Consider the following 24,717-nt stretch of genomic DNA (forward strand, 5'->3'; position numbering starts at 1 on the left):
TTTTATAACCCGAAAAAAACACAACTTGACTAATCCGCACCCGATTGACTCGAAACCCGCTGGGCTGGCCCAATTGACATCCCTATTTGAAACAAATCACATAATATAATGTTTAAACAGTAAATCATGGAGTAGGAAGATAAAAATCTATCATAATAAAGAATTAAACACAATGGATAATTACGCATCATTTTTAAAACTCTCATCATTATAAACTAAAACCTTCAATTCTGCACAATTCGTCACTCTTCAACAGAACCCGTAGGTAAAGCCGCTTGTCTCACCTAAAACTACAATAAAATAAAAAAACAAAATCAATTTAAAATGCACAAAATCAATAATCAATAAGCATAAGATGTATGAGACCCATTAAAGTACACAATCGAACAATTCACACCACATAATTTTGTGGAGGCTTCCCTAGCCATCCAAATCAAGAAGATAAAGCTATAGTGACTACAAATTAACATCAATAAAAGTGACAAATAAAGAATAAAAATATTTATTTACCTGAGAATCGGAGAGGGAGGTGAATATGTGATAATGAATTATTGTTGGAACTATAAAATAAGATAAAATGAGAAATGAGAGCAAAATAGGAAAAGCCCTACAAAAATCTACGCCATATTTATGCCCATATTTTCGTACTCCTAATATTTTTTACAATTGACAGCGTAGCCCTATTCTTGAGAAATGTTCGGCGCCTACCTCTTATTTTGCTTCTCCCTATTTTCTTTCTCACTACTCATCCTCTGAAACTTTTCCTTCCACTTTTGCTCTGTCTCATCTAGTAGCCGGCACATTCTCTAAAGCTGTTCTTCGACTCTCACCATCTTGTATAGTCATATCTTGTACAGTCATATGTGTAGTAGATATTGAGAAATGGAGATGGACTGCATCTCTGCAGTTTGCAGAGGTAACGTTTATATAAAAATGAAGCAGTGCAACCAAAAGAATTATCTTTGCTAACCTCCCACTCACTCACGTATATATGAAACATGGGAAATTAATCTCCACTAATAAAAAAGTGGAAAACCAACTAAGTAGATTATATATTTATTAGAATTTATTTCTAAATTTTATATTAATTGCATTTACATTTCTCACATAAAATAATTATTCAAAACCTCCCAAAACTTCCCGTTTATATTTGTATAGATTTAGCAAGTGAGCCAGATTTAGTTTAAAACGAGAAAGTGGCCTCGGTTATAAAAACTATCCTCAGTATATTTTAGGCATAGTTTGTTAGCTATGTTATGTTTCGACTAGACATAATACAAATAGTGATATTTATTATAGTTTCGGTTAGTTAATTTATCTTGATTGGATGTTTGCTTGCCAAGGATAATTGTGAGTTATCATATTTATATGTTTGGTACAACGAGTTATAAAAATTAGGATTGTCAAAATTATTCTTATTAATTTAACTTAATAATTAAACTATCCTCATGTTTGCCTTAATTTTGGTTGGTTTTGGCAATTTGTTGACTATGAAAATACCAAGCATACCATTTCTTATTATATAAAATGCTAAAAATGGAGTACATAACAAATATGATCATAACTTAAATTTGTTAATTTTATCTTTTATCATATAATTTTATTTATATAAAAAACATCGAAGCATACTATTTCTTATAATATAAAAATGCTAAAAATTAGAAATTAAATAAATATGATCATTACTATACTTATTACTTTTATTTTTATTACATATTTTATGTATATTAAAAATATCCAAGCATGCCATAAACTTAGCATTTTCCATCGTACATTAATTATATGAATAATTATATAGTTTAATTATTGTTTTATTATATTATTGCACATCATTAATTACATTAATTATTATTTGTTATACTGAAATATAATTAAAGTATGTATGTGTATAAAATATAGTGTGTATTTGATGGGTAAAATTGTATTTTCCTAAAACTAACAAGTAGACTACATATGTAACTTAGGTAAGTGGGTAGTTACATTGTTGCTTGAAAAATAGACTTTTAAGTTGCTTCATTAGGGCCAGATACAAAACACGGGTACAGATTTGTAACATAGCTAGTAGCTATGAAACACATAGCTAAACTCGGATAAGTCCTACTCCCTCCGTTTCACAGTAATAGAGGCATTTCATTTTCCGCACTCGCTTTGAATAAATGATATTAAATAGTTAAAGTGGAGAGAGAGTAAAGTAAGAGAGAGATTATTGTAGATATCTCTCTTATTTTATTTTTTCTCACTTTAATTATCTATAATTATTTTTTCAAAATGAGTGTGCAAAATAAAATTGTCTCTATTACTATCGAACAGAGGAAGTATTATCTAGCTATAACATAGATACCAAACACTACCTTAATATACAATATTGGAAGTTGTCATGGAGTATAATTCTAATCAAGTCTAGAGAAAGCTAACTTTCATGTATTTATACGTATTTTTTAGGTCTTGGTGTTTTTATTTAGCTAGTGGGCCGGATTTAATTTAGTTTAAAACAATAAGTACTCCAACTTCCTTAATTATGCGTATTAACATAATATTTCCTCAGTCTAGAGGAAAATGACTCCTTCGTCGGGTCGCATCAGATTTTATGCAAATTTATTTTGTGTGTTAAGTGAAGATAATAAATAAAAAGAGAGAGGGTAAAATAAAGATGCAGAAGTTTCTATATTTAGTAATGATTCATTTTGGATGGAACAAAGCAAACTAAAAATAAAAGTGGATCATCTTCTGTGACACAGAAATCATGTATTATTATCATATAAAAATCTATCTCAATATCTTTGATATATAATCTTCAAAGTTGTCCATAATTGTAATCAACTATAGAGAAAGCTTACTTTTCACAAATGTACTCCTATTAATTTTTTTCTGATGTAGATTTGAGTTTAGTAAAAAGGACATGGATAATTAAAGTTGTGTGGTAAAAGATGAAAGATTTATTTGACCCTATGTTATTTAGTACTCACAATATTAGTGTTATTAAATGTGTAATACGACATATAGATTGTAAGTAAGCCAAATAAAATCTGCAATACAAATTTGGAGCATTTGTAGGCATTACTATCTGAGTAAAGGATCCAACACTTTTCTCCATCCTATATAGTTGAGAGGTGATCCTGCATCGGGCAACGGGAACCCGTTCACGAAGAAGAACGGTGTCCCGTAAACTCCTCGTATGCAACCATACTGCAAACATAACAAACTCATCACACTATACCAATTCTGTTGCATACTGCAAACATAACAAACTCATCACACTATACCAATTCGAATCCTCTATGTCATATCCAAGATCAATACATATGCAGCAATGGAAAGCAAATATCATTACCTTGAAAGCATATCTTGTTGCAAGATCCGTGTTGGTTTCGTTGAAGCCAGATTTGATCGCAGAACGATACGATGAACCAAGTTCATTTGCCGTGAACTCCACTATATGGTCCGTCACAACTGATCTAGACTTGTTAAATGTTGCCTTCCCATAAAATTGTTCCTGTTCAAAATTCTACTAGTTTTAGCAAAAATGTTGAACTAGTACTACTACTTATCTAAAGTAGAGGCAATTAAAAAAAAGGATATTGATAATATTATGAAACTTTCAAAAAGTGGGGGGCTTTCCACGAATTTTGAAATTGACAAATAATATCACGAACTTTATCCCGAGTTTGTTATTTCCGACCAATGTAAAAATTCCAGCAAATAATATCATGATACGGATTTGTTTTTCGTAATTTCTCGACAACAACTTCGAGAGTTTCAAGATTTTCAATCATTGAGAATAGTTTTTCTTGAAGCACACCCTCCAAATTTATTCTCCAATCTATTAATATAGCCGGAATTTTTTCACTGGTGGGAAATAACAAATTTAGGGTAAAGTTCGTGATATTATTATTTATTAATTTTAACGTACGTGGAAAAAATCAAACTTTTTGAAAATTTTATGATATTAAGTGTCAATACCCTTAAAAAAATTAGCAACACTTATTTATTACCTGATGGTTGAAAAATGCTTCTAGTAGATGGTATGTTGCCGAAGTGTTCTTCAACCTATTAGTTATGTGCAGCGCCCGAGAAGTGGCAAATGCGTTGTCATGGTAACTGATTCAAACAAGTTCATCAATGCCACTGGTAGTGACAGATTTAGAAAATTAAACGAGCCATTGCTTAAAAAAAATATAAAAGTTTGTACTCTCTTCATCCACCAATACAATAGCATATTTGACCAGGACCGGGCATGAGTTGAAAAGGTTAGTAAAATGTGTATCCTACTTTTATATGTGTATTGTTAGTTTTATACTCTCTCCGTCCCAGATAATTCGTCCCAATTTTCCATTTCGGTACGTCCCATATAATTTGTCCCATTTCACTTTTAACCATTTTTAGTAGTGGACCCCATATTCCACTAACTCATTCCTACTCACATTTTATTATAAAACTAATATATAAAGGTAGGACCCACATTCCACTAACTTTTTCAACCCACTCTTCATTACAATTCTTAAAACCCGTGTCCAGTCAAAGTGACCCGAATTATCCGGGACTTAGGGAGTAGTAATGAAATGCGAGTGGAAAAAATTAGTGGAATATGAGGTTCATTATCAAGATGTTTATTTATGGATGGATGAAAATGACATAATGAGAAGTTTATCGGTGGAAGGAAAGAGTATATACTAGTAATATTTTAATAAATATCACGAGACGATAAAAATTCAACAGATCTCCATTCTTAAATTTACTGAAACCATGATTCACAAATTACGACCCAAATTCGAACTTATCTAATTCCAAAATCAATAACATACTACCTCCGTCCCTGAAATTTTGTCACATTTTTCTGTTTTCATCTGTCCCACAAAAATGGTCACATTTCACTTTTTACCATTTTTTATAATGGACTCATATTCCACTTATGTATTTTCACTCACATTTTATTATAAAACTAATACTATATAAAAAATAGGACTCACGTTCTACTAACTTTTTCAACTCACTTTCTGTTACATTTCTTAAACTCTCAGTTAAATCGTGAAAAAATTTAAGGAACGGGGGAAGTACATATTAGTAGTAATAAACAAATCACTACTATTTATACTAAAAATGAAGATTCAAAATCGAATAATAAATAAAACACAGTGGATGAAATGAAACATTTTCAAATTTCATATACAACACAAAACTTTGGTAGAAATTAGACAGCCAAACAAATTTATGATCTAATTGAAAATGAATTGGGAAGATTTAATTACTCACGGTAGAGGAAAGGTGTGGACAACGAGCCTAACGCGAGAGGCGAACTCCTGGACGACTTGCTTGAGCGGCGGCCACGAGTCGCGGCTGTCGGGGCAAACCGGGTCGAAAAACGCTTCAATCAACAACGCCTTCTCCACCTCCGCCTCCTCGTCGTACCAGAATCCATCCGGCCTCGGCGGCTGGCTCACAATCGGCCACAACAAACACCACAGCGTCACAAACCCGAGAGATATACGCTTGAAATTCATCTCTCCAACTTCGTTTTTAATTAGTTGAGTTTGAGAATGAACAGAAGAGAGCAAAACAGAGTATAATATAGAGATGAATTACGTTGTTGAGTGGACTACGTCATTTTATCCGATCCAAAAATTGGTGGACAATATGCATACAATACTATTCCACTTCTACATTGGAAGTCAAGAAATGCGACGTGACGTAGGTAGATGATATGGATTTATCGAAAGGGATTGATTCTATTGGGGAAGGAAAAGATGCTCTGCTTTTTCTTCTTCATTATTGGCCGGCGGTGGCACACATGTTGCAGGTGCTCTGAGTTACCGGAGCTCCGTTATGTGATGTTCATTTCGTTTTTTTTTATAACCCGAAATATTTGAATTTTAATTATATTCTTTATTTGAATCCATATTTTTCATTTAAACAAAACAATTATTCCCTAATTTTACCTTTTTATTTAGGATCTAATTATATAAATTTTCATTTGTTTCAATTATGTTAATTTTTTATTTCAATTCTATAGTTTGTAATAAAATTTTAATTTTTCATTCGTAAATAAGTAAAGGTTATAAAAATTTAAAGTAAATAAATAATTGTCATTTAAATTATAACTTTCGTTGGCTTATGGTAGAATCTCATGACTTTTGAAACTGAAATATAAATTCATAACTCTTAAATATTTCTCAATGTCCTACAAGACTCAAAATTGAAAATACTCCCTCTGTATCATATTAGGAGTCATTTTGACTTTTCTGTACTCTTTTTATAAAAATGATAATAACCAAATAAATGGTAAAGTAAGAGAGGTGATGATGTAGAAAAGACTTCATAAAACGATTGCAAAAAAGTCAAGTTGACTTCATTATATCTAAACGCCGTGATTTTGTTGTTATACCACATTTGATTTATTTTTAAAATATTTTATTATTAAAAATAATTAAAATTTATAATTTCATATGTCTATTTCAAAAGTCATAGGATTATCATATATTACAACAAAAGGTCTTGATTTAAATGCAAAATTATCCTAAAAATAAATTAATGGTGTATGTTGAAATGTAATTTTATAGCTTGTGCTTCAATGTATAATTGTATATGTGCCCATGATCAAATTGAATAAAATATCGGTAATACTACAAACTAATTGTAAGACTACCACTGTAACGTGTCGAAGATAAAAATGTCTCACTTTTCAAACGTGTCTACATCACACTATTATTCTCCCAAGTTAATACTAATTGAACATCACTACATCACACTATTATTTTCTTTGGTTTCAGCATAAACTAGTTGAACATCTATTATTGTTTTACTTTATTGTTTTATTGCACATTAGAGACTACTAGTGCCACTAGATAGGGTCTTTAGACTAACTAATTTTAATAGTATTAATGTTCGACGCTCTATAATTATACGCAATATGTAAGTTAAGAGGTGATCTTAAGAGCTCAAAACTACCATTTCTCCTTCATCGAGACGAGAACAAAATTTTCTCAAACATAGTAGATTCTCTACTGTTAAGCTTGCATATTAATTTGAGAGTAATTAACAAATGAATAGAAATTGAAAGAACGACATTAAAATTCTACCATCAGACCAACTCACACACGTATGTGATACCTCAATTTTACTACTTGAGAATAATGATGTCTCAATTAATTTGAGGATCATTGTACTTTTTACTGCAGATTTTTCTAATCTATTCCCCGAACTTTTATTCAATCTTTGTGTGGACAAAACTTATCGAAAAATTCAAGGACTGGACCAGAAGAGATACAAAACTTTAACATTAAAATAAAACAAAATTTTGAATATTATCAATAGGAGAATCTCAAAAATTGCAATTACGAAACTTAGAGTTTATGTTTCATGTCTAATCACTCATTTATAGAGTTATGTTAAAATCAGATTAGGACTCATAGTGAAGTTCAAGAGTCATACCTATTTGGACTCTCTTTAATTAAATCGAAATAAACTTTGATTTAATTCAAACCCAATAACATATCATAATCAATCACAACTATAATAATACTCCATGAATTGTAATTATAGTGGCCACGTGCCAAAGCAAAAAACTTAAACATTTACATAACCCGTGGGTCTTCCTTAATATCCGGGCTGAATTTTGACAGAAAGATCGATGAGAAACCGTCAACAAGTGCCTCCTATTCATTTATTTTAATAATAAGATGTATAATTAATTATGCACGTAGCTGTGCTTACATTACATAAATACTAGTACTACTAAGATACTGTAACACTTAACGTTGAAGCCTCACATTATTGATACCATAATTTTATTTTAATATTACATGATCTCTATCTAATTGCTGACGAGGTCACCCAACCACCACGAGGCATAAGGAAACTTCCCCACTCATCACCCAATGGATTACTATCAAACAAGAGACTGCCATAATCACATGAATCCAAGTAACCACATTAATATTTTATAAACATATTCCCATAAAATAAACCCTTCCTTCTTAGTAAGGTATCGTCGTCAAAACTTCGAATCTAGTGCAGTGTCAAAACAATCCATTATAAAAATAACCTTTAAATTAATGAGCGTTCAAAATTTTACTGGCTATACTATACGACCAATTAAATCAAATACTTCCTTAAATAGTCAGTCAGAAATGCCTCATTTTTCCTTTTTCGTTCGTTTACTGATGAATGTCTCGTTTCATTTTAACTATATTTGATAAGTGACTCTACATTTCACTCACATTTCATTATAAAACTAATACTCCCTTCGTTAGTGAAATATTGTCCAGTTTTATCATTTTAGTCCGTCCATGAAAAGTTGTCCACTTTCTTTTTTTACTATGAACTCTTTTTATACTCATATTCTATTATAAAACTAATATATAAATATGGAATTCTCATTTCAATAACTTTTTCAACTAACTATTCTTCACATTTCTTAAAACCCGCGTAAAGTCAAACTTGGACATTATTTCATAGACGGAGGGAGTGGTTAAAAGTAGGCCCTCCACTAACTTATTCTACCCACTACTTTATAAAGTCAAAACAATTTTTTAAATCTATGTCGGTTGGATACGAGATACGAGATATTTAATCATGGCCAGAGGCGTAGAGATAGTACTTCTCTATAAAAGGCAAGCTAATACTTGTCTCACTATCAAAACACCAAACATTAGTAACAAAATGTCAAAAACCAAGATTCTATTAGCTCTCCTATTTTCCTTACACTACCTCCTCTCCGCCGCCGCTCCAACTCCAAACCCTAACCCTAACGCCACCAGCTTCATCGAAGCCGAATGCCGCGCCACTCACTACCCTTCCCTCTGCATCAACTCCCTCTCCGCCTACTCCAAAACCGTCCAAAAAAGCCCTAAGCAGCTCGCCCGAGCAGCCCTCTCGGTCGGCTTGTCGCGCGCTCAATCCAGCTCCTCCTTCGTCTCCAAGGCGGCTCTCATAAGAGGCCTGAAGCCGATGGAGCGCCGCGCCATCCAAGACTGCGCCGCCAACATGGCTGGCGCGGTCGACCAGCTCGGTTTGTCCGTGAAGGAGCTCGGTAGGATCGGATCGGAGAAGCTGAGCTGGCACCAGAGCAACGTGGAGTCGTGGATCGGGGCTGCGATGACCTTCCAGCAGACGTGCCTCGACGGATTCTCGGCTCCTTCCATGGCTGGAGATGTTAGGATTGCTGTGATGAAAAGGGTTCTGGATTGTAAGCAGGTTACCAGCAATGCGCTTGTGTTGATCCATCGCTATGCTGCAGCAAAGCGTAAACATGGCTAAGGCTGCATATTTGATTTTCCAAGGCGCAAAACCGAAGATGTCTATATTAGAGTTTGCATTTGATTACGTCCCTATATTTCATGTTTGTGTATATTATCATCGTTGCTTTCGTTTTCGTGTGGTTCAGTTTTATACTAGTTTGGTAGATTTATGTATTAATTTCTGTAATACCTTAATATTGCGCGTTACATAAAACAATAACTTTGAATTAAGTCGTTGACTATATGTATGAAGGAATCATTTGTTGAAAGTTGCGCTGTCAGTTATGAATATAGTATGCTAGCAACTATGCAATTGTGTCTATAATAAAACAGACAATGATATTTCTAGAAATCTTTGTGAACTAATATACCAATAATTTACCAAAAAAGAGTTGTTTAAGCTATAGATGTATAAATATGGACGTCACCGGACGTTCAAAAATAAGTCGGTTCTGAGAGAAGCGGAATCTTAATTGGTCTGACATGCTTCTTCACGTTTTCATTTTATAATTAGTAACTGGCGGTTCTGGTTCAAAGTTGACAGTTTTTGCCGATTTTGCAGGTTGTGATTTACCGTATTTAAGTGATGATATGAAATTAAGATATAAAACTAAAAATTAAGTAATAAGTGAAAAAAACATTACATTGATATTGATTTAATAATTAAATGTTCACAAAGTACAAAGTTCAAATAATAAATAAACACTTGTTCTAAATAATTACTCATGAAAATAAAATAATTGTAAGAGTCGATAGCTCACCACCATATGCCATAAAAGTTATAATGACTTATATATATGTCGTGTGACAATGTGACGACTGACGAGTAATTAACTAAGAGTGATGATAAACAATCAAATTTTGTACAACTAAAATAAGATTTTATTAATAATTTGATGTATTAATTATATATTAAAATAATAAATATAGTAAGTGGATAAGTTAAAAAAAACTTATTAGCCTTTAACCTCTTTTTTTATTTTTATACTTGAATTTCCTTTCTATTATTTTTAAGATTTGAATTAAAGTATGTACTAATTACATTTATGATTCCAAAATAAGTAAAAAAACTATATACAAATATGACCACAATATTATGCACTTTCCATATACTATATATGCATCCATATATTTTAATTAAATGCATAAATAAATTTATTATTTTTCAAGTAAACTAATTTTTGGCTGTACAAAATTTGATCACGTAGATTTGTTGATTAACTATTGTGTTCCTCATATTTCAAATGACAACATGTCTATGTGTGTAAAAATGATGTGATTCTACATCATATAGTCCCCCTTTTGACATCATTGCTTCGGGTCTAGTCTCGGGTGCGTCCCCTAGAAACGATGATTGTGCTTAGAATCCATCCAAAAAGGGAAGTAAATCAACTAAAGGCGGAGGTTGCACTCATAGCAGCATGCTACATGAGCCCCAATCACCGCCATTACAAATGTCAACTTGTCATCGTGTCTAGAAATTTCAGACTTCCGCATTATAAATCAATTACTCTTTTTATACTGTATCATAACTGTTTTAGTTTCTTTTTGGGTGGATTCTCACTTTCTCAACATTGAAAAATACCATTGTCAAAATCCTAACTTCACTATCGTGAATATAGTAATGTTCGTCATTCACATTCTAGCCTAGGTTGGTATATTTAAATTTATTATATCAAGTATTAGAATTGTGACTCAATTTAGCATCTTTCCCTTATCGAATAGAATTTGCCGTTTGCACATATGCGGTCTATGAACTTTGAAAATATTATTTATGGTTCATAAACTTTGATGTTTGCACTTTTCTTGTCCTTTTGAACTTTTCTCATTTTTTCTGACTAAAATGCCCACTAGCCGTGGAAGGCATTTTCATAATTTTCTTTATCGAACACATTTATATTGGCACACTTTGATTTCTCTCTCTTCTCTCCCTCTTTATCTATTTTGCATTTAAATAATTTTATTTTCCATAGTTTTCTTAATCAACTTGTGTATGTTTGACACACTCAATATTTTCAATTCATTTACTAATTCATCTCATGAAGATTCAAGTATGAGTCATAATCTATTTTATTTCCTTTTGCAGTTTATTAAATAAAGAGATAATATGATGTAACGCCCCACTTTTTGAACCCTAAATTTTTTAAATCTTAAAAATTTATTTTGCATTTAATGTTTTTAATTCCATGAAGTCCGTGAATTAAGTGACGAATGAAATGATTATTTGCTATTCTTGTGACATAATTTGATTTAGGGTTTGAAGGTTCGTTGACGGAATTAATTTTGTATATATTAATAATTCTTTTTCGTGAGAAAATTGGACTCAATTCCGTGTTGAATCCGATAAACTAAATAAATAATAATACAAATTTAATCTTGTGGAAAATAAATTGTGGACTACACAATTTAAATGAAATACAAAGAGTTTGAGCCCAAATTAATTTAATTAATCTTTGTCTTGATGCTAAAGAATTTCCTTTAATTTGAATTGCAGTAAAATAAATGTTCTGCAAAGATTTCTCCTCTTTCATTCACGCGATTTCCTCCTCTCCTCTCTCCCAAAATCTGCAATCTATTCCAAATTCAAACCAGTCAATCAGCATTAATTGCTCAATCAATTTGGCAAATTATATTCACATCACAAAAACGGTTAATCTCTCAACTCTTTGCTACCTCACAATTTCACTCTTCAATCTGCAAATCCATCTCAAGACTCATAGCAAGAACAAGTCGGTTCCTCGATTTTCAATCCATGCAAATTCACGGTAATTTTGTGCGCCTAATCTTTCCCCTCTCTATACTAGTAATTGTAACTCCTCTGTCAGAAAACCGAACCAAGTTCACGAGAGGAAGTAGCCTATTTTTTTACTCACAATCTGTTATTGAAGGTATACACATCTCCCTCTCCAAAATTTATTTAAATCCTTGTGAGCCAGGTTAGCTTCCGCTAAATCGTTGGGGGACGTGAGCAGCTGGCTGGCATCGCCGCGACGCCTTGGGAGGCCGAAATAACTAAGTTTCTATTTGGGGGAAATTTGAAATCTTATCGACACAAAAATAATCAAAGCTTTAGGGTGCATGCATTATTTAATTATTTGATTCTTTGTGTTCATGTATGTGCTATCTTAATTTATAAAGGTGATATCTCACGAGTGAATCGTGATCGCAAGGAAAAGAATGAAATTTCGAATTAAGCACTTGAGGTGGGCTCTATTTTAAATAAGGACAATGTCCTAACTATTTTTATCAATAGGAATGAAATGCAAATATGTTTATCATGCCGTATTTTGTTTTAACGTGCCTATCTGAAATGGCTCTGTCATTTATTATTTAAATCGAATTCGGGTCCTTGTAGGGCCGCAAACCCTACTTGGATTAGTGTACACCTAAGGTAGACCGTGTGTCAGCGTACGGGTTGGCCGGTCTAGTGACTTGGCTTGTGGCCACATTCCAAGTCATGTATGAGCAGATATGGTAAACGTCTATGGGAAAATGGCCGCGTAGCCGCGATTTTTGAACAATGGAATATTTTGGTGCCTTGGGTCTTTCAAAAGCTAAAACCCCGATGGATACCTACAATGGCATGATAAATATAAATATTTTTGATCACTTGTTTTCGGCATGAGTCCACTGAGTATTTTATAGTACTCAGCCCTGCATGTGTTTTCTCTATGTGTAGATTGAGCAGCGACGAGCTTGGGGTGGTGTTGAGTCGAACTTGAATTATTGTTGGATTTTATTTTGAACTCTGAGGGTCGTCGTGTCTTCATACACGGCGTCACTCTTACTCTTGGATGCTTCCGCTGAGATAATACTATTTTTTGAAATTATATTTTGAACCTCTTTTTCTTTTGGATCATAAACTATGAAATAGTAACCGTTTGTCGTTGGATTTAAGACATTGCTCTGATTTTCCCTCTGTTATTGGAATATTGAATATTTTGGTGAAACTCTTTATTCAAACCCTAGAATATTTCTCTTTTTTAAAGTCCTATTAGTTATGACCACCCGTATTTATTGACCCTAGAAAGGGCGATCGTGACATTAGTTGTAACAATTTTCAGCGGGCTATAATTTCCCCCTTTTAGATGAAGTTTTATAAATTAATATTTTCATAAATGAATAATTGTTCCTACGCAAATCTAAATTGTACTAAGCACATTTTAACACATTTACAATACTATTAGATGAAGTTTTATAAATTATTTTTTGCATAAATAAATAATTGTTCCTACGCAAATCTAAATTGTACTAAGCACATTTTTACACATTTACAATACTATTGCACGTTAATGTATCAAGTTAAAAGTAAAATATTACTAATAAAAGTGTAGAAAAGTAATCTATTTTTAACCTTTAAAGATCGTGTACGTGATTACATACAAACGGCAAGTCTAGGACTAGGAGCCATTTTTGAAGTTCTACTTCTCGTAAAATTATCCTTGTGTGTAGGATAGGTTGGACGGTGAAGCAGCATTGATTGAGGACGTACACGTTGATATTGGAATGATTAAATAGTTTTGAACACGTTATAAAAACTGTAATATGTCGGCCATTAATGCGCCTTTAATTAACTTTTTCCTTCTTTTGTTGGTTATTAGACTTAAAAAAATCTACTAGCGGATTTAATAACTATTTTGTGTATTAATCCGTCCACGAATAAGAATCCCGTTTTACCATTTTAGTCCGTTCGCGAATAGGAATCTTGGTTCATAATTACCATAAATAGTAAAGAGATCCCACATTCCATCAACTCATCTCACTCACATATCATTTAAAACTAATATGCACAAATAAGACTCATATTTCAGTAACTATCTTCCACTCATTTTTCTTAGCATTTATTAAAACCCATGCTGAAATTGAATGGGACCTCTATTTGTGAACGCAAGGGAGTAACTTATAGACATTTTGATGGAAGGTGAGATAGCTAATCTAATAATTTAAGGCTATTTCATATCTTAAAAGACATGTATTGATCTCCTATTTATTTAATTAAAAATACAATAGTCTCATGTCATTCAACTATACCTATTGAGTTTATCTATTTTCAAAATTTATTGTAACTAAAAAAGGAAATGGGCTACGGCTATTTCATATCTTAAAAGACATGTATTGATCTCCTATTTATTTAATTAAAAATACAATAGTCTCAGTGTCATTCAACTATACCCATTGAGTTTATCTATTTTCAAAATTTATTGTAACTAAAAAAGGAAATGGGCTACGACTTAACTACCTTAGGACGAAGAGAGTAGTAAGTGTTATCTAGAAAAAAATATATTTTAAAATAATTTATACTCCCTCCGTCCTACTTTAGGAGTCTCGGTTTACTATTTTTAGGTGTCCCACTTTAGGAGTTCCGGTTGAAATATTCCATAATTGGTAATAGACCCCACATTCCATTCACCCTTTTCCACTCACATTTTATTATAAGACTAATATATAAAAGTAGGACTCAAATTCTACAATCTTTTTTCACCAACCTTCCTTTATATTTCTTAAAACCCGTGCCGAACTCAACCGGGACTCCTAAAGTGGGACGGAGGAAGTATTATTAATATGGAGTAGGGACATTGGCATACCACCTTACATAAATTTTTAAAATTCTATGAAAAAAAAAATGAAAACTACAGTTATTAGGGGCTTTAAGCCCATAGGCTCTTCACTTGGATCGGCCCATATTTCATGCGTTGATTTTTAGGTTGGACACTGAAGAATTTTGACCTTAATTAATGTGAATTTCATGGCTTACGTGATTTAGGTGAAGGGATGAAGGAAAAGTATTAACGGTGAAGCAATTATGTCAGGTCAAGTATATAACTAATCATTAGCCATTTTTTATATAAAATAAATTCTTTGTGCAAATGAAAATATCTTTCATATTCGATATTAATTTAATAAAAAATATACATGTACATATGATTTTCTGAAAGTGGTAAAAAATGCTAAATTGGGAGTACACATTTTGCAGTAATATTTAATATTATAACAATTTATATTGCCATTAGAATGTCTTTACAAAACAAAGACAATTTTATTTTACAGCTATGCAAAGATTCGACAATTATGATTGACAATTATGATTGGAGGGGAGTGATAAATTGCTAACTCATCATTTAATTATTAACTATAACTAATTTAAGGTTATAGGATTTTAGAAAACGTGTGGTCTACAATTTGCCACGTGTAAGTTTCGTTTTTATTAATTAAACCGAAAAAGATAAAATAATAACTCCAAATTAGGATTTTGGATGAAAATGTCAATATAGTGTTCCGAAAATATCAATTCAATGCTTTGAGAATGTCAACACAATGCTTTAAGAATGTTAACTCATTGCTTATATTGGCATTGTACATGTATTATATTGACATATTTTATATTGTATGTTGACATTTCTGCTTGTACGAAAAAATTAAAAAATTTTGAATTTTTTTTCAAATTTTGACGTCGGAACATATGCATGTATGATATCGTTGGAATCCTTATGAAATTATCTTTAGTTTGATATATGTCATATGAATTTAAAGTTTTGAGATTTCTTTTAAAAGTTAGTTATAACTAAACATATAGTTAATTGACATTAATAACCCTATTGATATTTTTTGAAATTAATCCTATGGCCTTATTGACGTTTTTCGTTGATCGTATTGACATTTAGAGATTAATGATCTAAGCCCTTAATTTGAATATCTAATAGCTATTATTAGTTGTAGTTAGCAATTAAGTTATGAGTTAGCAATATAACACTCCCCATTGATTGAATATTTCAAATTAATTAATAGAATAAGAATATAAATTTATACATTCTCTCAAATCCATATATTTTAATTTCATTATTGATGATTAGCACCTTAGTTATGACATTATCAATTATTTGACAATTTAAATATATTCACTGAAACCATGATATGCATATCTCCAATGGGAATATTAACTGTTCAAAAATTATTCTTTCACAAATAATACAAATAATCATCCAATATTTAACTTATTCTTCAACCACAACCCAATTATATAATACAATAAACGAATAATTTGTGTATTTAATTGTAATTCATTCAGTTACATTTTCTCTACATCACATTATATTTTAAACTCGTCATATTCAAACCATAAAAAATAAATTCAAAACAAATTATGCTCACTATTTAATTTAGTGCTAGTGGCAATGCTACAAAATTAAAAAGAAATAATATACTCATAAATTATATCAGTATATATAGTTTATTAGTACTTTCTTCAAAATTATCGATTGGAACTTTCAATATAGTTACTAATTCGACCGAAATTGCTCGTAGTTGAGACAGATCAGAAAATTAATAAATTCGCTTATTTATATTTAAAATATTTAAAAAAATAGAAAATGCTAGTAGTAAATTTCAATTTATTTTGGTAAATAGCCCTAAATAATTCTCACAAATTTTTAAAACAAACACCAACTTTTTATTCAACTTATATTCGTAAATGTAAATTTCTAAAATCTGATTCTGTAGTTATTTAATTTACAGTAGCCATTTAATTTTCTTAACTACGAATCATTGTCATGTACAACAAATTAAATGATGTCTTCGAAAATATATTTGCCAAAATTCTCACCAAATAAAATAAATAAATAAATCCTGATTCCTTGGTGAAGAGGGAAAAAAAGCTCCCTAGAAATTGTAGAATTTTCGAAATCCGTCTAGAATGCTCGAATAAATGAATGTAATTATGAAAACCAGTAACGGAGTTAAAATCCTACAAATTCAACGGCAGAATGCCCATAGAGTTGATTCACTTAAAACTTTTCACAATATTCATTTTTATCGTATGTCGACAACTAAGCACCAACAAATTCACTACTTTTCATTTAATTTCCTTAACTGAACAATCTTCAATTAATTACTCAACATAGTTATACCACCAAAATTGTTCTCCGAATTTATTTCTGGTAAAACAAAAGATATTTTCCGCACAAAAGTTGACTCCACAGCAATTGCTATAAAATATGGGATACTTTTTACTTTTTTTTTTGTTTTTTTCCTGGAATTGAATACATGAATAAGATTTTTTTGATTTAATAAATAGAGTAAGTATTCAATGTTTTTTCCCTCCCATAAAAAGATGTTTGGCTGCTTTTTCTTTAGAAAGAAAGCTCCTGCCCTAGGCCTATCAAAAATATCTCAGCAATGCTTTAATTCCTTTGCCTTTGCATCATTTGCATGTAAATTGAAACAAAGTCAGCTTTCCCAACAATAAACAATTTTTGTGTGACTATATTTGTCCCATCTAATTTCACATCGTTACCCTAAAACAAGAAATGGCGAAATAAGTGTGTTTACCTACTAATAGTTTGTTATTGAATGGTATCAAAATTTTTGAATTTATATACTACGGCCCTTTATGTAAAAGAATAAATATCACAGTTTGACTCACAACTTTTTAAAAAATATAAAGAAAATTGATAAAAAAAAAAAATTAATGATATGTAGAAGAGTGAAAATTAGTTAATTAAATATGAGATCTAATAGTAAATTGAGATATTTAATGATGGAATTAAAAATAAAAATATGAGATAGTATTTAATAGTAGATGCAGAGATTATAACATAAAAAATGGATATATTTTCTTGTAAATTCATAAACTTTTACTAAAATTTGATTTTGCATATTAATATAAAAAATAAGGATATTTATCTATTAATCAACGAACTTCCACCAAAATCTGGTTTTAAATATTAACTTTAATATATATATATATATATGACTTACTTTCACAATACTATCATCAACTCAGTTCTCAATCAGATTTGGTCATAAAAAAGGGGCATAAATCCCAATTATATTAACTATAGGCAACAAAATGACGTCGTATTATACCTCCTCGGTCCTACTACAAGTGATTAATCTCGCTTTTTTAGTTGTTCCACTACAAGTGATTGATTTTCGTTTTTAACTAAAAATAAAATATCTAATCTCCTACTTTACTTTCTTTTTATCTCTTTTACTTTTTCTCCTCTCATACTTTATTCTCTACACTTAACTCAAAAAATATCATTTTCTTAAAATTCGTGCCAAACTCTTAAATCTCTTTTCCATCATTTTCTTTCTTTCTTTCTTAATTTAATATAATAAAATATTTTATTGCTACATTTTTTTGATTATTTATAAAATCAGAATAAATTACTTAAGAAATGGAGTAATAATATAGAAACTGAGCGGCCCATTTACACTTGAAAGTGAGTATATAAGCAACTCCAGCCGCACCCAAACAGCCCCCTAAAACCCTTGTCCACCTCCTATATAAATCCCAGTGTTATGCTACTCAATTTCTTGCCACCCTAAAAATCATGGTCTACATAACTCTCCAACCTGCCTAGAACACATTTCCATTCAAAAACACACAAATTCCAAATTGAAATTCTAAAATTCCGGAAATGTTGTTGTCAATATTCCTTGCTCTGTTTCTACCATGCGCCGGAATGAGCGTCATTTTCCTCATTTACATTTGCTTGCTTTGCTACTCTGCGCGCGGAAGCAACGGTGAGGCGGAGCACGTGCACCATTTCCGCACGCCGGTAAAGCCCGCTCAAAACAGAGGCCTCTCCGCCTCCGATCTCCAGAAGCTCCCCAAGGTGACCGGCAAAGATCTGGTGATGGACACCGACTGCGCCATCTGCTTGGACGAAATCGAGGCCGAGCAGCCGGCCAGGATGGTCCCCGGCTGCAACCACGGCTTCCATCTAGAGTGCGCCGACGCGTGGCTCTCTAAAAACTCCATTTGCCCTGTTTGCAGAGCCAAGCTCGGCCCTCACCTCTTCAATCCCGATCAAATCAGCCCCTGCTGAATCCATCAAATTCATCCGATTTTGTACCAATTTTTGTTCCAAATTTTGATTCAATGGAATAGATTGTGTATAGAATTGCTATTAACAAGTTATTTTATTTATTTATTTGTTTGTGAGTTTCATTCATTAATTGGTTGTGGTTTGATGGAAAATGAGAAAGGTGGAATTGAATTGTGAAGCAGCTGGCAAATTGGGTTGCGTGAGAAATTGCATTTTGGTTGACACGTAGTGCGTTAATTAGCCTCTAGAGATGGAGCATTTAACCAACATTTTTATATGGGAAATCTTGTATGTAATCTAGTATTACGTCTTAAAATGGCAACAATTGCTGATTGCTTCAATTCTCTTTTGCTATTGTTAGTACAAATATATCCCAAAGTCAGACGGTTGAGGGAAATTGGAAGGTGAGGGAAGTTGGAAGGTGCATATAATTCCTGTCCAATCTCAATTAGTTTGAGATTTTTTGGGAGTAACCCAAAAATAAATTCGTGCGGGCTTGACCTAAAGCGGACAATATCAAACTAATATTGGCGACGCCGACAATCCTGACAGCTATTTTCGATAAATACTTACTTTTGTGTATCTATATGTTAATAGTGTGTGTGTGTGTGTGTTTTTTTTATTTTTTTATTTTTTTATATCGGACTTTAAGACATCACAATATTTTTTCAGAAAAATACTCTAATATTAAGTTTGTGTAAATCAAGTTTTAATTATGTAAATTGAAATTTTATTGTGTAAAATGAGTTTATAAAATCAGCTTTTATAGTGTAATGTTAGATTTTAATAATGCATGTAAATCATGTTTTGTTGTGTAATATTATCATATTTTAATCGTTTAAATCAAATTTGTATCAACATTACGTTGTGTCAATCCATATTATAACGAGTCATTAACAAATTCGTGATAGGTGCATGTTATGTCTTATTGGTTGGGTCGTTTTTTAATTAACCCAATAATAACTCATCCTTTAACAAGTCGGGTTTTATTTAAGTCTTATTAAGTCATTATCGTCATATTGACCCAATAGTGATATTGACCCAATAGTGATCCAACTTGCACAATTTATCATCCTTTATGTAATTGTGTAAATAATGAATCAACTTGTCTTGCCCAAAATTTAAATATAATTGACCTTTCTTACGAAAATTCACAAAAAAAATACTTTTTTGCTCCATTCCCGCCTGTGAATTTCTGACGTATTTCACTGGTCTCTACTCTCCAGTGTCAAAATTAAGTACTAGTACAAAGTATTATTATATGGCATGGAATATTTAATAAAGTCTAGTTTTTAGCGTCATGAAACAACACCTAGAAATCAAACTACGGCATATTTTTGGTAAGAGTTTAAATAGTTGTGTACATTATTGTAGCAATAAATCATATACTTTAGTTATTTTTATTTTTTCAAATAGTCCTTGTATTTTAATGAAATTATTAACCCACAGGTAGAAAATCGTTTTTCAGCGTATACTCGACAAAAGTTCACTAGCACAAAAAAGTTATGCTAAATTACATGAGCAAGCAACATTTTGGCGTATGCTAGACAACTAAGCATTCACTACTTATTTCATTTAATTTCCATAACTTAATAATATTCAATTAATTATTCAATAGTATATATCATTCCAGCAAAATAAGATCTCAAAATTTATTTCTTTTAATTAAAACAAAAGATACCTTATTGTAATTATTACTAGTATTTAAGATACTTTTATTCATTCAAATAGTTTTTACTACATCCGTCCCTGAAAATTTGTCATCTATTTCTATTTTCGTCCATCTCTAAAAATTTGTCACTTTTTACTTTTACCATTTTTGGTAGTGGACTCTACATTCCACTAACTTATTCATACTCATATTTTATTACTCAATCCGTCCCATATTTGGAGTCACTTATTGTTATGGCTCGGGTTTTAAGAAAGAGTTGAAGTGTGTAATAAATGAAGTGACATGATGGAGTGTGTAATAAATGAAATGAGATGGTAGAGTGTGTAATAAATGAAGTGAGATGGTGGAGTTGGTTGAAGGTGGGTCCCTTTTGACTTTTGATTTTTGTTTTGATTTATTTTAATGTAGATAATGACATTTTTATGTAATTTTGATGAAAAATAGGGTAAAATTGTATAACCAAATATGAAAAATTCTAAAAATGACTCTTAAATTGGGCCATACTTTTATGGCAAAAAGTGACTCTTAATCTGGGACGGAGGGAGTATAAAACTAATTATATAAAAGTAGGAACTACGTATCACCAATTTTTTCAATTTATTTTTATTATATTTTTTAAAACTCGTGCCGGATATTATTTTATTGAAACTATTAAAACATGGCAAAGTTGTTCAGTGAGTTGGTATCTGCTCACTAAACTATTCTATTAAATAATGGTATTAGTGAGCATAAGCATTTTTTATGCTCACTAAAACGCGATTCATAAAATTTGTAAATACTCTATTCGCTAAATAGTTAGTAATAAAAAAGTATGATTTTTATGAATACGTTGATTTTTTAAATTAAGATACTTTGGCCACATGATTTTTTAAATTAAGGTATTTTTGTTAAATGAACAATGGTTTATGATCTAAATTGCAATTTTCGCTAAAGCAAATGATGATGAAAACTAATTATTTGAAATATGTTACGTGGATTCATTGCTTAGCGCACACATAATGAACCACAATGTACTAGCATTGTGCAGTGGATGTATGTTTATCTTTACAGTGGAATTGATACACGTAATTAAATAAATCGGTAATTAATGTCAATAAAATCACAACCTCTACCTAAACTCTAATTTTGGACACAGAATTTTTTTATTTTTTTACTAGCATCAAAACATTACACTTAAGGAATGTCGATTAACGCATTCGGATTCGGACCAACTTACTCGGATTGTCGAGCTAATTGGAAGCAAACTATTTGAATTATGAATTTTTTGGGTTATAAATTTTCAACCTTAACCTTAACCACTGGGTTTCGGGCTAACTCATCAAGCTATCCGAGCCTAAAATCTTTTGAAAATAATCTCTTGTAATCAAAAGTTTCTCTCTAAAATAATTTTAAATTTTAGATTAATGTAAATATAAAACCTTCAAATTTTCATAAGAATCCTCAATAATAGTTGGAGAAAAAACTTTCATCTCTATCAACTATAACATTAACAAAGATAAATAAAAAATAAATCAACCAATTTTTATTATAACTTGTGTTCGTATCATTATTGCATTGTTCATAATTAATTCTTATGAAAATTGAAAATCATATATTACATGAATCATCATTAAAGTGATCAATACATTATGATTTTGATGAGCTAATTCCTAATTTTGTCTTGATTGGCTTTGATGGTAGTTAGACAGTAGTGACAGATGATGGAGCAATGAAATAATGAGTCGATGTAAAACTTGAAAGGTTGAGGAAGACTAATGATTTGCCACATGAAATTCAAAAATACAAAATATCGGTAAAACTTTACTCCCACAATCCCAAAAGAATATGCACTTTGGGTTCGGCATGGATTTTAATGCAAAATAGATAAAGTAAGCGAGAGGTAGAGAGAAAATATAATTAAAGTATTGGTAGTGGAGAATGAGTTTCACTTCATAGAGAGAAAATAGTTACCAAAATTAGAAAATGCATATTCTTGTGAGACGGACTAAAAAGAAAATAGTGCATATTCTTGTGGGACGGGGGGAGTAATATTTTTTATTTAAAAATTGCAACCCCTTCGGGCCAACCAGTTTAACCCGCCAACCAACCCTTACGGGCTAACATGTTTAACCCGTTTTATATTTGGATTATAAAATTACAGCCTTAATCCGCTATTTTACCGGCTATTCGAGCCAATCACGGGTTTCAGGTTGAATTGACATCTCTTATTACAATGTTTAGTTATCCGCATATACTTCCCCCAAATTCATTTCGAAATCTTTCATTTTTGGAACGAGGTTGTTGTACTCTCTGTCTTCAAAGTATATGAACTTTGACTTCGGCACATGTTTTAATAAATAAGGGGAAAAGTAACAGAGAGAGAAAGGGTAGTGGAAATAATGTTAGTGGAGAGTGAAGTCCACATTATTATAATGACATAAGTGTTAATGGTAATGATACAGATTGTAAATAAAATGATATGTAGGGATAGTATGTTGTTTAAATTTTTTAAAATTAGAAAGTTGATACTTTTTAGGGACGGATGAAAAAGGAAATACATACTCTCTTGGAGGAGGAGGGGAGTATTTTTTATTGCTTTCTTAAATAATTGCAAAAAAAAAAAGGAAAAACACTTATAATCTAAATATTTAAATCAAAGCCGTGTCAAAATTCAAAATTATTTGCTTTACATGCTTGTCTAAATATTGAGCCAATTAAAATTCATGCAAAATAATGCAAATATTGGCAACATGATCTCCATAATTCAATTGTATAGCCGACACTATTGTCGGTGCTCTAGAACTAATATATAAAAATGATATTCACGTTCTACTCTCTTTTTCACACTAATTATTTTGTTATATTTCTTAAAATATATACAGAATTCAAGTCTCAACTGAGACTGCTATTGGAACGAAGGGAGTTCAAGTCACTATCTTAGAAAGTGGAGTATTAATAGTTGATTAGTTTCCAAGCCTGCTGAGAAAATGTGGAAAACTACTAATTTAATTAGAAGGATCAAAGAAGATGACAGATGTGCTGATGTGCATTGGTTTTTTAGAATATTAAAACAAAACAATCATGTTTTCAGCCATGTTTTTTTTCTTCAGGGCAAATACGTGGTGCTTCGCCGCTTCGCAAGTTCCCCATATATTCATCTTCTATCGCTTTCATGCCTTGTTTGAATAATTAACATACCTTTTAGTTATCCCTTATTATTAAATATAGTTTTTTCTCCATCCTATTATTAAATAAATATTAATTTATGTGTTAAGTGAAAGAGAAAATAATATATTTATATTTATATAAGAAAGGGGATGTGTTAAAATGACAAGACCTCTTAAAGTGACACTGTGACACCACGCTAGACTGTAATATTATAAATGCTAGACTGCAATAGTATAGCGTATTGGATATTGCAGTACTTGAAAATTTATCCTTGAGCATTTTTTATGATTGCCACATGTAAGCTTATTATTCATTCACAATGATTGGCTAGGAATGGTGATATGATGTTACTTTAAGAGGTGTTGTCATTTTAACACAAACCTATGAGAGAGATTTATAAAAAAAGGAAATATGATATATTTTATGGGACAAACTAAAAAAAGGAAAAAGTGTGACATCTATCATTGGATGATATCATTGGACGAGGAAAGTGTTATATAAAATTTTATCTATATAGCCGAGAATCTAAAAAATTGAATTATATAAGTGTGTGCATGTGGGGTAGAGGTGTTCGCAGTTCCGAAACTGAAACCATCACCTCCCGTTCAAAGAAAGTTGGAACTAAGACTAGCCTGATAGAAATTACTCGAATCTAACGCCGATTCATGAACCATTTTATTTACTTTTATTAACATTAATATACTAACATTTACAATGGCTCATATTAAGGTAGATTCACGCTATAGGAAACATTCCACCCAGTAACAAAACTAAAATTTCAATGAGGAAGTGTCTAAGTCATTGTTAGTAAGTATTTAATGTTTCTCGGCATCAA

General features: G+C 31.3%; 2 protein-coding genes and 1 pseudogene across 2 annotated transcripts; 2 read left to right on the top strand and 1 right to left on the bottom strand.

Moving 5' to 3' along the window:
• Positions 1 to 2,907: 2,907 nt before the first annotated feature.
• Positions 2,908 to 5,583, bottom strand: LOC125204922 (uncharacterized). Its single transcript, XM_048103695.2, has 4 exons — positions 5,251 to 5,583; positions 3,993 to 4,098; positions 3,332 to 3,493; positions 2,908 to 3,186 (listed from the first exon to the last, which is right to left on the bottom strand). Exons 1-4 carry the CDS (start codon positions 5,496 to 5,498, stop codon positions 3,061 to 3,063), a joined length of 642 nt encoding a protein of 213 aa, XP_047959652.1. The 5' UTR covers positions 5,499 to 5,583; the 3' UTR covers positions 2,908 to 3,060.
• A 3,040-nt stretch (positions 5,584 to 8,623) lies between these two features.
• LOC125207809 (21 kDa protein pseudogene) lies at positions 8,624 to 9,475 on the top strand (annotated as a pseudogene).
• A 9,042-nt stretch (positions 9,476 to 18,517) lies between these two features.
• On the top strand, positions 18,518 to 19,241 carry LOC125208633 (RING/U-box superfamily protein). The gene has a single exon (XM_048108285.2). It carries the CDS (start codon positions 18,653 to 18,655, stop codon positions 19,061 to 19,063), a length of 411 nt encoding a protein of 136 aa, XP_047964242.1. The 5' UTR covers positions 18,518 to 18,652; the 3' UTR covers positions 19,064 to 19,241.
• The last annotated feature ends 5,476 nt before the right edge of the window (positions 19,242 to 24,717 follow it).

This window comes from Salvia hispanica, chromosome 6 (assembly GCF_029641045.1).
Source record: "Salvia hispanica isolate PSC_SH4W2 chromosome 6, Shi_PSC_v1, whole genome shotgun sequence".
Taxonomy (NCBI): Eukaryota; Viridiplantae; Streptophyta; class Magnoliopsida; order Lamiales; family Lamiaceae; genus Salvia; species Salvia hispanica.

Bases quoted from the DNA above. Each gene is read 5' to 3' on its own strand.
- LOC125204922 (XM_048103695.2), bottom strand. From the start codon at position 5,498: ATGAATTTCAAGCGTATATCTCTCGGGTTTGTGACGCTGTGGTGTTTG. The intron at 4,099-5,250 runs GTGAGTAATTAA...TGTTTGAATCAG, and splicing joins GTCCACACCTTTCCTCTACC to TTACCATGACAACGCATTTG. The intron at 3,494-3,992 runs GTAATAAATAAG...AATTTTGAACAG, and splicing joins AAGCATTTTTCAACCATCAG to GAACAATTTTATGGGAAGGC.
- LOC125208633 (XM_048108285.2), top strand. From the start codon at position 18,653: ATGTTGTTGTCAATATTCCTTGCTCTGTTTCTACCATGCGCCGGAATG.